Source organism: Trichomycterus rosablanca, chromosome 19 (assembly GCF_030014385.1).
Source record: "Trichomycterus rosablanca isolate fTriRos1 chromosome 19, fTriRos1.hap1, whole genome shotgun sequence".
In the NCBI taxonomy this organism is placed as follows: Eukaryota; Metazoa; Chordata; class Actinopteri; order Siluriformes; family Trichomycteridae; genus Trichomycterus; species Trichomycterus rosablanca.
Genome location: NC_086006.1, coordinates 6,304,120 through 6,320,336, shown reverse-complemented (window position 1 = coordinate 6,320,336; position 16,217 = coordinate 6,304,120). Strand labels below are relative to the sequence as shown.

Here is a 16,217-nt window from a genome sequence, read left to right as displayed (position 1 = left end):
AAATGATAAAAAATGAAGAATGACAGTGGGTAGCAGGTCATCAGTCACAGAGTGGAGAGAGAATATTGCATTCCTTGTGCACAAACCGTTCCCGCCGTCCACCAATCAACATGCAGATTGATTCAGCCACGGGGAAAAAGCTTTTAAGGACTGTTTTTTTTAAATCGGCTGCAATTCCACCTTTGCTCTATTGTTCACTCATCAGCTGTTTGGATTTTCAATCATTTTGCACTGTGGTTTGCAATTACTGCTGGATAACAGACACGAATGTTAGCAGAGGGGCGGATGTAAGTAAACAAGTGTATTTAAGCACTCAGAGGCAAAACATGACTCGAATTGTAGAAGAGATGGGATTGCTGAGGCATGACATTGACTGACCTCCTGTAACACTGACTGATTACTCTTCTCCAGCAAGCATTAATTGGACGAAATATTGCAGGTGTTTGAGATGCATGTTTGACAGTAAACACTACTGAATGAGTCTTTCCTACATGACTGATTTTAAACATTAAAATAAATTCAGATTACACCCAGGGTTGTGAATCAGATGTCAGAGGAAGCCAGTGACCCAAATACTTGCATAAAAAATGTACAAAATGTATATGGTTTATAATCAACACAATAATATAGTCATCAACATCGTACTGAAGGTCAATTGGATTGCATGATATTCTGTGAGATGCACTCACTATTTAATAAACTGATAAAGACCATCGCTTTACTGTTTCTCATTCAACATTTAAAAAGCACCTGATAGTGTGTGTTAGTGTGACACATGGATTAGAATAAAATAGAATAATAGAAAAATAAAGAAAGTTGACTCCCATTGTTCCAGTTCAGAGCACACCCTGGGGCAATAACAAGAAAGGACAAGTGCACCATTAAGTAAGTAAGTAAGTGCAGGACTTGCTTTCTGCTGTTTTCCACAATTTCAGATATAGGAATGCACAAAAGTTTTAGTTTTTGAACGTGGACAGACTGTTACAGAGCTGCAAACAGGACTGCACAGGCGAATGCAGTGGTAAGTTAAATACTTTGATACAAATACTTTATTGTCTATAAGTGACACAGAATTTAAGAAAAAACACATGATTTAAAGGGTACATGTACTGTATATGTACTCAACCACTTTAGTTTCTGCTATTATGCATATAAATAAAAGGTGTGCATTTATAGGTATATTAGGATATAAAACACAAAATTGATAAGGGTATTTGTTTAGTTAATGTACATGTCATTACAAAAGATGCTGTCATTGGTTTGAAAAATTTCATGCAACAAGTCGCAATAAGGGTAACAATAATTTAAAAAAATTAAGTTCTTAAGATCTAAAAATTAATTTATTAAAAAAAACAAATTGTTGAACAGGTTGGGATGCAGTGTAAAACACACATTAAACTGATAAACATAATTTAATGTTTTGCTTAATACATTCATTTAGATGCTCACAATACAATTAAAAGAAAATGTATAATTAATGTTTTTCTCAATAAGCAACTGCAAGAAATTTATGCACTGCAGTGCATAATACTATTAAGAATGATTTATTATTATTATTATTATTATTATTATTATTAATAATAATAGTAGTAGTAGTAGTATTATATAATTTATGGAATCTGGGCAGATCTTACTGTTTCTATGCCTGTGACCCTAAATCTGTCAGATGCATTGAAAGCTGGGACGCTACTATAATAGTGGCTTCTTTAATGTGTCACCACATGAGCTTAAAAATATCTTATTAGCTTATATTAACTAAAAATCCTCTCATCATAACTCTTCCCCCTTTTTCTTGCAGTCTAGTTATTTTCATATTTTAATATATTTCCTCTTTGCCCAAACCCTGCCCTGACTGAGGAGAGCCCTTGATCTTGGCAGGGAACTACTGTTCCATGTGCTTTGTAATGGGTGTAGAGAAACTAGTCCCAGCTCCAGTAAATTATAATCAATAGCAATTAATTTAAAGTTAAACAACATTATAGAGCTTTCTAAACCATCAAATAATGATTCTTGCTACATTTTCAATGATTTTTAAAGTCTGTGTTCCAATCATTCAGTTACAGAGAAAGATCTGTTTCACTGTCACAAAAATCATTAAAAACCCAAGACTGACATGACATACTTTACATGTCTCTTACACGTTTATGTAAACTTTATTATGAAATTACAGATTTAATGTGCTTTATGGTATTTAAATTGTTTTAGACAATGGAACATGTTTATGTATGCCAAATGAGCCCTGATAGAGAAAAGCCAGAATCCACACAGGAGAAGCTAATTATCTCTAATGAACGTCCTTGGAAACCCTGGCAGCCTGCTCGATCATGGATTAGAGGTAAAGATTGATTTAAAAAATAATTCTATTTATAGTTTTCCTCTCTTTTTTCATCATTATTACCTATTTATACATGATTAATTCCTACTCCTGTACATTAATATATATAACTGACACTCATATTTGTGTAAAGTGTTGTTGTTATTGTGTTTGTGTTATACAGGGTGTGTGGTGAGGGTTCAAACTGCACTGCTATTTCTGGCTGGACTTGAGTGGTACTACTACGCCGCTCTGGGAGTTCTTGCTGCTCTCATGAGCTTCTGTATGGATCTGACTGTGGCCAAACTTCTGCGAGGTGAACCGGTTTACAAAACTACACTTCATTAAAGATCAGTCCTGTTACTTATAATAGCTAAACCTGAATCTGAGTTAAAAGCATGTGTGTATGTGATGTGTATGAAAGTGTGTGCACAATTGTCACAAAAAATGATGCGTATACATAATTCTGGTTTTGTTCATAGGGATGTTTCTGGGATTGATTTGGATGAGGATGAGCATGTATATAAAGTTTATTTTAACCCATAAACACTTACCAACCCAGAGATTCAATATTCTATAAATGTTCAGTTGTAGTTTTATTAATAGACATTAGAAAATGATGCAAAAACAGCAAAGCAAAAAAAATATCATATTTAAATTAATCTCAATTACCTGAAGATAAAAGCTCTGATGTAAATGTGTCTATATCATACAGAGGAAGAACTCTTTCAAATTATTATAGCAGCAGAAACTACAGAGTACATGATTCATAAGTGAAAGATCAGTCTGAGGAATAACATTATTTTTCTGCTTCATAAAGACACAGTGATATGTTTAGCTCAGTGTTCTCAATGATGTTCTTATTAATGCTTAAAAAAAAAATACAATTCAAAGCCTTTGAATTACGCAGCCCTTTTTGCTATTATAAAAAGCCAAGAGCAAACACTGTCTGAATGGCTGAGCAGTAGTATCACAAACAACATGAAAGAAAAAGAATTAGTGAAGGGCTTCTTACTTAGTCAGTGGTGCTGGTTTTAAGCACAAAGTAGAAGAAAGAGGTTATATATATAAATATATGTGAGAGCATACAGAGCATAATGCACACAAATATCATGCTTTTGGACTTTCAAGTCCTCCAGATGTGTCTCCTATTGAAAATGTTGGTGCAGCATGAAGTGGAGACTCAGATTACGGCGACCACGGACTGTTGAGCAGCTGAAATCTTGTTTCAAGCAAGAATGGAGAAAAATTCCACTTGCAAAAAATAATTTGTGTCCTTGGTTCTCCAACGATTAAAAAGTTTCATTTATAAGAACAGTGTTGGAACACAGGGTTGATAAAACCCTGTCTTAACTTTTTTGGAGTATATTTACAAAATACATGAAGTTGTTTGTTTGTTTTGCCAGTTAAATAAGGCTTAAAAAAAAAAAAAATTTACCAACTCTTCTGGAGATGGGGTTTGTAACTTGTTCATATTATTTTTCAGCCCACCAGTGGTTGTACAGTCGTTTGGAGGGTAACCTCCTGCTGCAGTTCCTGTGCTGGACGTTGTACCCAGCCTGTCTCTGTGCCCTCTCGACTAGTTTCTCTCACAGCATCTGTCCTCAGTCTGCAGGTATCCTAATATAATCTTTAATCAGACCGATCAGTGATGTCTAAACACATGACCAAAGCTAAACTGATGTCTGTACATCTTTAAGCCCTGAACTGATCTAACTCTTTGATTTCTGTCCTTGTTTTATTTACTTCTGCCTCAGGTTCAGGTGTCCCTGAGATTAGGACCATCCTCTCAGGTGTGGAGTTGCCAGACTACCTATCAGTATCTAATCTATTTGCCAAACTTGTAGGCCTTACCTGTTTACTATCTGCCGGTAGCACAGTGTTCCTTGGAAAAGTGGTAAGACTATTAATATTAAACAGGTGAGCATGTAAAGTTCATGACCGTCCAATTTTATTTTAACCTCTTTATAATGTCTCCTGATAATAATCTTTACAGGGTCCATTTGTCCATCTCTCAAATATGTTGGGAGCGTACTTGTACCGTCTGTATGCCTCAGTTTGCGATGAAAAGAAGGTATGCCACATGCAATCAAATATGTAATTAATTTTTTATTATGTACAGTATACACACTAGTTACACTCACTGGCTGATTTATTTTAGGTACACCTGACATATAGCTACAATAAAGAAGCAAGAAAAAGTTTGTGAACCCTTTGGGGTTATTACCTTCTGCAATAAACAATCATGCAGTGTGCTCTGGTTGTAGAACCTCTTTTAGCAGCAATATTTTTTGGGAACATCTTAATTGGGTTTAGGCTTGGACCTGTGGTGTACCAGATGGGACAGGAGGTAGTGGTTCCATTTGCTGAGGTTTATTACCAGTCAACAGTACCAAAAACATTTGAAGCTAGTAGGTCTAGATTGCAATGCAGAGTGTTGCACCACAGAGAGATGAAGGTCAAATTCCAAAACTTGGAGGACAAGGTCATACACAAATAGGCTAAACCATTGTAAAGGTAACGCTCAGGATTGCTGTGTAAACGGCAAGGCTTTGCGACTCTGCCCTGCAGCCATAGGCGTTTAATAGAAAAGCAACGGTATATTTCCAGTGCAAAATAACCTTACAACTCAGGTGACTCTGACCTTTGATGGCTGATGGTGTTTGATGTCCTTGCTGACGTTACATGACCCATGTCACTATTACAAAGTTCATGAAACAGTGGTGGATACCCCAACCTGTCGCATTATACTGAGAGGAAATTCATCATGATGTTCGGATGTAATTATCATTAAACTGATCTGAATTAGAAGCTGCTAGAACATGAGTGACACTGTCCACTGTTGAGCTTTAAACTCCCATGTGCAGGAAAGACCCTAATCCAAAGTCATCATCTTAAAGCTTGAGTAAAGTTTGTTGCCAATCACATGGACAAAGAAATCACTAGACTTGAGCCAGGGGCTTATTTCCTGCACAGCAACCTCTAAGCCCATGGCAACATGTTCTAGCAGCTTCTTATTTACGCCAGACCTGTTTTTACTGGTACTTGGTTTATGTCTGACCATCTGGATACATTTTCAACCCAATATAAGAAATATGTCCCTTACTTTGGCAAGAAAAAGAGAGTTCTTTAGACAAGGTAATATGTGTTACAATCATTCAGTCACAGAGTCACAGAAAAAAAGAACTTATATTTACAATTTCAGCATTTAGCAGATGCTTTTATCCAGAGCGACTTACAGAAGTGCTTCCACAGTAAACATTTCCCTTTTCTAGTGTTCCTACAGACATTAGATTCTATACAAATCAGTCTCTCTTAATTCCATCCATCAATGAAGAGAAAACACCTTAGGTCAGTAACCTACAATGTACATCTGTATGGTATCCATATGCAGAGATAACAAAATGATTAATAAATGCAGTTATTTCGTTTTTATGAGTACAACTGATTTAAAGTCATTTATGCTATTGTAATATGTATTAAGAAAACCAGACTATACATGCACATTCACTGAGACTGTGTTTCTGTGCATTGATTAGAGGAGACCTCAAGGAGAAATGCTGGTTGTGGCATCAGCAGTGGGTGTAGCCAGTGTTTTTGGGGCTCCAATCAGTGGTGAGCTGATCCCCACCATGGCTATCTCATTTTTATACATAACACACTAGTCCATCGGTACTTCAGACAGCCCTAAAATTGATCCTTATTCTATTTCTCTCCCCCCTCTCTTTTTCTATTTCACTCAGGAGTGCTTTTCAGTATTGAAGTAATGGGCAGTCACTATTCAGTGCGTGATTACTGCCCATGCTTTTTCGCTGCAGTCTGCGGTGCGTTCACTTTCCGTCTCCTCTCGGTGTGCAGTGGAGAACAAGGTAACAATACAAACCAGAATAGTGTTCACACTGGCTCCTGATGGATGGCAGAACTCCTTTACTCTAATCTAATTTAAGCATGGCACATTTATTATTCCCCTTGGGCCTAATAGAATGCTATGACTGAAGGTCTGATGAAATTTATTGCTTTTCAGTTGGAATTGTTGGGTTCTCTAAAAGTCAGAGCAATTGCATATAAAGTGTATGTATAAATAAAAATAACCTGGTCTGCCCTTTCAGAAACAGTCCAAGCTGTATTCAAGACCCGTTTTCCCAGTGAGATTCCTTATCAACCAGCAGAAATATCATTTTTTGCTCTCTTAGGGTAAGTCTTTAGGTTGTACTGTATATACGTAAGTGATGACTATATAGCTAAGAAGTGCATATTCATAATAAATACAGTTATAATTGATAATAGGGCAGTTGTAGCCTAGCGATTAAGGTACTGGACTAGTAATCGAAAAGTCACTGGGTCAAGCCCCACCACTGCCAGGTTGCTACTGTTGGGCCCTTGAGCAAGGCCCTTAATCCTCAATTGCTTAGACAATACACTGTCATGGTACTGTAAGTCGCTTTGAATACAAGTGTCTGCTAAATGCCGAAAATGTAAATGCAATATTTGCAGCCTACTATTAGCATATAATACAACAGGTAGTAGTGACCATGAAATCTATTGTTAGGAGGGCACTGACGGTAAGGAATTGATCCTATTCTATAATTCAGTTTTGGTAAAATAATCATGCGGTAATTTAATATAAGAGCGTAGTTTCACCACAATTGTATTATTCTGTCTCCTGGTTGCTAAGTAACGTTAAAGGACCTTTAAGCTTCAACAAACAGTTTAATCATGTATAACAAATGGATTTGACAGTATACCTGTCTGTAGTTTGGCGTGTACTTTGGTCAGACACTGAGGAAGAATGTTGCCAGGTGGTGCCAGACACACTGTGATCCTGATCAGGATAAAGCAACTATAGAAAATGAATAAATCAGTGAAATTTCATAATGGATGTTTTCACTCTTAATGGTAAATCTAAGTTTACATGAGCCATGAGATTAAATAATTGATGCTATATGCTCCTAAAATTAAATTAAATTAAATACCCTAAATCACAAAGGTAAAACAATCAATAAGAGACATTGCTGTAACCATGTGATTACAAACCAAATGGCCACTTTTCCAGCGTCCTCAGTTCTGGAAGCTTTACTTAACTGGCTGGCTAGCAAGCAAAGCATGTATCTTTTTACATAAGAATATACTGTTTAGGATACTAACCAAGCAACACACAGAGGTATATTTAGTACTCTTTGAGACAATTTTGAAACTCTTTAAGCATGACATATATTGGCGTGAATGAAGAACCACATTTAAAGGTTGAATAGAAACAAAACTGTTGAACTTGTTCCCTAAAGGCTTCAATTATGTTCTCTTACTTATGTAACTTTGTAATATATCTATGAAGCAAATGAATTGGGGTGGCACCGTGGCTTAGCAGATAAAGTGACATGGGTCTTGGAGACTAAGGTTTAACTTCATGTTTTCTCTATGTGCATGTAGGTTTCCTTCAAGTACCACATTTTCTCCTACCTCTTAAAACTATGTAGAGGGTGAATTGGCTACTTTGAATTCCTAGGTGTGAGTAAGTAAGCAAATGTGGAATTATGTTGTGTTCAGGGTATATTCCTGTCAAGCATCCAATGCTTCCAGAACCCCACTGATCATGTTCAATCAAGTAGTTTGTGAAAGTAAATGGCTAAAAGAATGTAATGGAATTAAACAATCTGTTAGATCAGATTTTAGTATTTGATCACAGAAATCAAATTGTGGCTGAGCAGTTCCCTAGACTTCGTGGTTTGGTTTTTGTCCTAACGATGCAGTGTAAATTGTGGGCCTTTATAGACCCACAATATAGATTTGTGTCTTTCTAATTCATATCCAGTTAGATCAAATTGCTACAGGTGAACTCCATTTGAATTCTAGACACATTTCAGAGATAAGTAAGATAGGAAATGGATTTACATGACCACATATCAGCCTGTCACCTTACCATGCATATCTAAAAAGATTTTCTTTTTTCTTAAGTGGTGACTGCTCCAACACTTGGCTTTCCATTATAAGTTTAAGTACACAGGCTATTTTACTCTTTTCTTAGTACAGTAAAATGTGTCAGATCTACTGGCAGTACTAACAGAGATTAGACTGGATGCTCGAATACTGCTTTAAAAGTCATCATTAACATGCTGGCTCATAATTGTGATTTATTTTTCCTGTCATGAAATTGGGTGATTGTGTGACTCATAACCCCCTTCCTCTGGCTTTCATTATAAATGCTGATAATGATTCATTTGGGTGAACTAATCTCCTGCTCTCTGTCTCTTTCTTTGATCTCTGCAGACTGCTGTGTGGAGCTGTGAGCTGTGTTTATTTATTCTGTCATCGGTGGATTCTACGCTTCGTCAGAACACAAAAGACGATCAGCAGCTTTTTGGCGACAGAGTGAGCAGCCGACGACTCTGTTTCAGTTTAGAATTCTGTCCAAGTCTGAAAAACAGCTACAGTTAACTGGGATTTCAATAGAATATAAAGCAGCACAGGCTTGTCAAGGTCATAACACATACCTTTGAATTTCAGAATAATTGCTGATAATTGAATCGCTCCAAACAGTACCTTGAACAAATTTGGTGAGCTGTAGTAATTAAACATGAGCATTAATTGAATGCTATTATTAACTGCTGAATTTTTGGATCTGTATGCAGGAAAGCATTGTATTCAGCAATCGTAGCATTTCTCTTGGCCTCAGTGACCTTCCCTCACAGTGCAGGAGCTCTCATCGCTTCTCAGGTGAGAATTTAAGTGGTTTTAAAAAGGATTCAACATACCAATTTGGAGCATATTAAGACATTATTCATTCTGAATATTCAGTTATATTTTCATTAATCCACATGGCAAGATGCTTAAATGGCTGAGTTTCATTTAACCACTTTCAAAAGAGTATTTTCAAAGACCATACAGAAAGAAATTATGGAGCACAAAAATTGTACATTGATTTACCAGCAAGAAGTAAACGATATGGATGGAAGAGCACACCATTTATCAACTACACACAAGGCCATTAGTGTAGTGATTCTTCAAGGATGTTTCAGTCACAGGATTTCAAAAATTGAAGATGTTTTGCCACTATGTTCTTAAAATTAAATCACAATACTGCAAACACATCAATATTTATTTGTTTAAAAGTAGCTGAATTCTCTTCTCCTTGGTAAACATTTGGATTTTTGTGTTTTTTCCCACTTACTATAAACATAAACAAAAAGTATGTGTTCCAGTGTAGCACCGCTAAAAGCACAAATCTGCCATGACATACACCATATGACCAAAAGTATGTGGACTCTTGTTCATGAGATTGTTAAACCTCAAATTCAAAGACCATGGGCATTAATATGGAGTTGGGGACAGTTGTAGCCCAGTGGGTAGAGCTGTGGGTTACCAATTGGAAGGTTGTGGGTTTAAATCCTGTCTCTGCCATGCATCCACTGTTGGCCCTTATCCCTCTTGTCTCCAGAGGCTCAGTACTATGGCTGCACTCTGAAGCTGGGATATGTGGAATAAAGCATTTTGTTGTACTGTATGAGAATTAACGGTGACAGTTGTGGCCTAGTGTTTAACGTACTGGACTAGTCATCCAAAGGTTGCTGGTTCAAGCCCCGCTACTGCCAGGTTGCCACCGTTGGGCCCCTGAGCAAGGCTCATAACCTTTAATTGCTTAGACAGTATACTGTCACAGTACTGTAAGTCACTTTGGATAAAAGCCTCTGCTAAATGCCGACAATGTAAATGTAATCTGCCCTATATTATTAGTTGGCCCCACAGGGGGGTGGAGGTGTTGGCACCATAGTACCAAGGCAAGATCATTAGAAAACTGGTTAGAGGAAGTGTTAATGCAGGAGTGAAACAACAATAGTGCTGAGCTTTAAATGTTCATTTTTTTAATACCTGTTTGCAACTGTTTAACTGCTTATTTAAGTCTCATTAAGTTCTTTGATTTCATTATTACAGCTCTCAATGAGGCAGCTGCTCTCCTCCTTGCTAGAAAGTACTAAATGGAACTCCATTTCCCACAATGCCACAGTACTGCAGGAATCTTTTGCACAGGAATGGAGTCCATCTGGAGTTAGCATTTTTTACACTCTTGGATGCTTCATTTTCCTGAAGGTGAAGTTAATTTAACATATTTTACAGACATTCAGTACTTTTATTCTTGCTGTTTTCAAAAAATGTTGGGACAGTAACCATATTGCAGAAAAGCTGGGACTATAAGTGACATGCTAATAAAATAGAAGAAGTAAATAGAATATATTTTACCTGTAACAGCACAGAAAAGAGATATGTAATATTTTACCTTATAAACTATTTTCGTAATTATATGCAAAATCTTAAATTAATGCTTAAAAAGATAAAAGAGAGGCAAAACAAAACAATAAAAGGGTATTAACGTGCCCCCTTTTTGTCATTTATGAGCAAAGATTATTTGAACTTTGCCAGATTGAGGAAAAAAAACTGCATTTCTTTCAAAATAATTTTTTACACACACAATTGCACCAAAAAAAAATTTTTTTCAATCTGTAGCAGATGTGGATACAGAATTTAATAAATCATTTTAAAATTAATAAGAAGTGGAAGCCATGTATCAGCAGCAACCAGAAAATTCTTCCTCTTCTCCGGGCTCAAGCTCATCTGAAATGAACTGACACAAAGTGGAAACGTGCTGTGGTCTGACAAGTCCACCTTAACTTGTTTTTGGAAATAATGGATGTCGCATTCTCCGGGCCAAATAGAAAAGGACCGTCCTGTTTGTTTCATGGGTTTCCTGTGGGTACTCTTACATCATAAAAACAAACAGAAGATGGATTGGCTAGTCTAAATCGCTCCTTGTGTAAGTTAGTGAGTGAGGGCTTGTGTGAGGGTGTGATGCCATATCCCAGGTGTATTCTTGTTTTGCACCCCATGTTGTCAGGTGGTGCCAGACCCACTGTGATCCTGATCAGGATAAAGCAACTATTAAAATGAATAAATCAATGAAATTTCATAATGGATATTTTATTCTTAATAGTAAAACTCTTGAGTCTCCAGGAACCGTGAGATTGATTACTTAATTGATGCTATATGCTTCTGGTCTGATTGTAATTTAATTGTTAAACATTTTATTAAAATGTTCTTCAATACCCTAAATCACAAAGGTAAAACAACCAATCAGAGACATTGCTTTAACCATGTGATCACAAGACCAATCCCCACTTTTTGAATGTCCTTTGTTCTGGAAGCTTTACTCAAGTGGCTAGCGAGTAAATTTGCTAGCAAATGAGACGATGAATGATAAAAGTAAAAAAGAAAATTAGACTGATATCAAATAAAACAGTGCATTGTGGGATCAGTACTTTTTTCTTGTAAAATAAGCATCTCATTTAAATGTGTGTTTAAAAAATTACATTCAAAATATTCCAAACCCCACCAGAGCTGACACTGGAACTTCCGGCAGGCTGGGCGCCTACACGAACAACGATTGGCTGTTGTTCAAGGCGGATGCCGGACGGGACCTCATAACTGATGCAATTACGACCTCTGCTGGTTGTGTCTCTCCGTACACAAAGCTGATCCGCATATGAACTCGCCTCATGCAGGTGAAAAAATGCAGTCGGCTACTGTGCACGTGTCGGAGGGGGCATGTGTTAATCATGGCTCTCCTAAACCAGGGTAAAGATCAACATCAGTAAAAAGGAAGTGTAATGCAATAGGGTGATTGGATAAGACTGGGATATAATATTGTGAACAGCCGCTGTTAATTTCTATTAAAATTAATTTAAAAAAATAGTATCTCTATATGCCCGACATGGCCTTAAAAGAAACATTGCAGTTCAAGGCTGTAATTGTTTTGATTTATATTCAAAACCACAAATGTCACTGACCTTAAAGTGCATGTATTTTTAATAATGTAGATTAAAATGCATTCTCTAGCAGTGGTTTGATTATTATTCTCCACTTTATTTAAACTAGATGTCATTTATAATGGCTAATAATGCCGTCAGTGGGCTGTAAAGGTTCAAAGGACAATCTTCCATTTACATAAGCAATCATGCAACGACGTTCTGTAAATGAAGGGTCCTTCGGTTAATTAATGACTTTGTTTTATTTAATAATTTCTTTTCACTCATATGCTCCTCAGCACTGATAATTATTAATCATTCTGCACAGAATATAATATTTAGATGATTGCAGCAAAACCCATTTAAGTCTTTTTTTTTTGTTATCAGCTCTGGCTGCTGGTCCTGGCCTGCACCTTACCCCTGCCTGCTGGCTATTTCATGCCTGTCTTTATTTTCGGTGAGTCAGATAAGAGTTTTAAGTGTTCCACTTATTCTCATCCAGAATGAAAACAGGTTTATTAGGATGCAGTTTGTGTCCAGTGCTGTGTGTCAACACATATATCAAAGTCTCACTGAGACATGATGCAAACAGTAACGTCTCTTTAAAGGTGCCGCTCTAGGGCGTTTGCTAGGTGAAGGATTGGCCTTTCTGTTCCCAGATGGAATCTCACCAGGGGAGAGTGTAATAAACCCAGGAGGCTACGCATTAGTGGGTAAACCAACATTTAGTCCTGCTGACTTTCCTGAGATTAAATGCCAAAATTTCATGGCTGTGAGTCATTGATGGGGTGTTCTGGATTTCCTGAAGGTTTCTGCTCTGTGTGTGTGTGTGTGTGTGCAGGGGCAGCAGCATTTGCAGGTGCAGTAACACATACTCTCTCACCTGCCCTCTGTGCTCTGGAGTTGACCGGTCAGTCCACTCATGTTGTGCCAATTCTGGTGGCCACGTTGATATCCAATTCGATATCACGTGCAAGGCATCAGCCGTCATTCTACGATGGAATATCACTCATTAAGAGACTTCCACACCTGCCATCTCTAATCAGGGCCTGTCCAAAGTGAGTCACATACCTCCTAAAGGGCACAGTAGCCTGTTTTAGCTTGTTTTTCTTTATACAGAGATGCTTTAAAGATCATTACTGCTATTGATTTTGTTTAGCGTCATTCACATTAGATGCCTTGAAACGGTAATTAACCAGGATTTACTCATTTCCACATTTGTCATGAATGACCTGTTGACTGTCATGAATGATGTTGTGACTGTTCTTGTAACTAATACATTACAGCAAATACTTCTTTGTTTGAAAGCTGGTGTGAGGGCCAAGTCTAAGCACCAGATTTCCTTAATAGCAAGCCAGTGCTAAAAAAAAGTAAAAAATAAAATCTTACGACTTTGCCACTCTATTAACCGACTATTTCATGTGTGACCAGGCTGTCCCTGGTGCAGATCAGGCAATTTGTGGTGCCAGCAGGGGCCGTGTTACAGCGAGGTGAGGGAGTGACAGGAGTGCAGCATGTCCTGGACTCCAGCAAAGAAACTGAATTCCCTGTTGTGGACTCCAATAGTATGTCTGACAAATCAACTATGCATCAACATTATCACATATTTGAAGTGACAGTCACAGCACAATGCAGTTTTACAACACAGGAGAAGAATGGCGGCAGGAAATGGGCAACAGACCAGATGTGACAGCTAGCAGCAGCAGTGAAGACAACAGTGTGAAGATAATGTCACACTAAAAGCATAATTAAAGCTATGTTTCCCTCAAGGAGTGGTGAGCTAAAATAATAGCTTATCTGTGGATAACACCATAACACCTTTTGTTCTGTCTTTCAGACTCTCCAATCCTGATAGGAACTGTCACAAGAGCACAACTGCAGGATTTCCTTCTGAAAAGCCAAAACAAGGTAACAATGTAAATCTGTACATAATCATGCTGAGAATGCAACAATTTGGTCAGAATTTAGGAATAATTAAATACATTTGCTGATTTAGCAGATGTTTTTATCCAAAGCGACTTACAATTATCACTATATTCAATTCATGCAATGGACGGTTAAGGCCCTGCTCAGGGGCCTAACAGTGACAACTTGGCAACGGGGGGCTTAAACTGGCAACTGTATGATTACTAGTCCAGTACCTTAACCACCGAGTTACCACTGCTCTTGAAACTTGAGGTACATTTAACATATGAACATTTAATTTAAAGTCAAAAGAAGTACACACAACCTTTGTAGCAATCTAATGCCAAAGCTATTTGTCGCCAGCTAAGACATTTGCTGTTTTTGGCAGAGCACTTTTTTAAGATGTAAGATTTTTTTGGCTTCCCAGGTCTTGCCTTGACTTATGAGGTTCAGTTTAACATCAAACTGCCTTTAAAATTTTGGTCAGTGAAAGTGGAAGTGCTTTGGTACCTTTTTATAGTTTTTTTTGTATTGACTGCATAAATAAGCTTCATTTTTGGATCCTCGACTGCTTAGAGGAGGCTGTATTTTAAGATTTGAAATGTGAAAATGAGTCACATCACAATTCCTAATGAACTCCTCAGCTGAACTCAACAATAAAGCCATAAAGTAAAACATCTGGACAGCTCCAGTCTCTGTAAATGGGGGGAAAATGACGTTGACCACCAGCATTCAAGCAATTAGGAAAAGGAGGCATCTTTACTTGCCTGTCAATAATATTGTTCCACATTTCAAAAGCCTGGCAGTACACCCTTAATGCATGTTTCATTACATCTGGTATTGCATTGTGATAACAGAGAGGGACTGGCAGTTAGACATTGATTAGCATTAACCTGTGGCAAACCTTTGGCCTGCTGACTTTACAAAAGCAGTTTAACTGTCTAAAATTAATGTAGTAAATCTACTTTGCTTCTTTGCCTACTGACTCTTTTTATACCTGCATAATTTGGTCATTTTAAATGAACCTGGATGCTTTGACTTCCTTAATGTGGCACATTTATGCAGATAAGACATCACAGACATTACAACTGGGTTTGGACTATGCTGAGGTGGAGGTCTCTGAGTGAACTCTAGTCCTGTTTAATTACAGTAAGAAAGTGGTTTGACCTGACAAATGCAGAAAGTGAACCTAAAAGCTGTGTGTTACTGGTTAAAACACAATTAAACTGCTACTTGAGACAGATAAATGAGCTTCTAAGTATTTTATAGTTTTGTTATATTCAGAATAAAATAGCAACAGAATAAAGTAGAACAAAAACCTTACATCAGTAACTAGGCTGGTCACACCAGGACCTTGACAAATGCCAGATAAATTTTAAAGCTAATTTGCTATATAAATAACTTCTAAATGCTAAATAACATTTGTTTGTGTTTGACTTTTTAAATAAAATTATATTTGATTCTGGAGTACCTATGTATTTATATTTAGGTCCAATCTGATGCTTTAAGATGATTTGCATCAAAAGACCACTGATTGTAGGACTGATCATCTTTTTACTTGTTTTTAAGGGTTTTTGCCAAAGTCTTGAGGATGTTTGTACTATTCAGCCTGTAAGGCTACACATTTCTACTGAAACTACAGTAAAGCAGGTAAAGTGGCTGTACTGACAGTTTAACACTAATTAATGTCTCTACATGTGTGATACATGTGTGAGTTTCTGTCTTGTGCTTAGTGCTTTTGCGTAGTCCTAACACAAACATTAATAAAAAATAAATATATAGGTTGTAAAGCAATAAATAAATGTACAGTATGTGTAATGGTGTGTGTTTTGCCAGGCTCACAGCATCATGAGTGTTGTGAGAGAGCAGCGACTGTTTGTAACAGAGAACGGAAAGCTGTGTGGTGTCGTCACCTGGAGAGAGGTGATGAGTTTATCTAACATAACAAGATCACACACAAATACACATTCGTACATGATAAAAAAAAACAGTCACCAATAACACCGACATAAACAAGGATCACAGATGTAAACAATTAGCCTCTGAGTAATTCATGTTCCTTATTCCTTCCAGATGAAGAACATGATCGAGGAGCTGGCCAAAGAAATCTGATGCAGCTGGATTAATGAACACGATTTGGTTTTTATATATGCTAACGTTTACCAGCCAGCTGACTAATTTGTGCTAATTTGTACAGAAAGAGTTTA

General features: G+C 37.2%; 1 protein-coding gene across 1 annotated transcript; it reads left to right on the top strand.

Annotated features, from left to right (window-relative positions):
- The first annotated feature begins 2,232 nt into the window (after positions 1-2,232).
- On the top strand, positions 2,233-16,217 carry clcnk (chloride channel K). The gene is made up of 19 exons (XM_063016024.1): positions 2,233-2,335; positions 2,499-2,630; positions 3,801-3,929; positions 4,072-4,211; positions 4,311-4,388; positions 5,854-5,929; positions 6,058-6,183; positions 6,424-6,508; positions 8,579-8,680; positions 8,941-9,025; positions 10,241-10,396; positions 12,493-12,562; positions 12,714-12,818; positions 12,947-13,163; positions 13,537-13,670; positions 13,943-14,013; positions 15,580-15,660; positions 15,847-15,933; positions 16,084-16,217. Exons 1-19 carry the CDS (start codon positions 2,233-2,235, stop codon positions 16,120-16,122), a joined length of 2,016 nt encoding a protein of 671 aa, XP_062872094.1. The 3' UTR covers positions 16,123-16,217.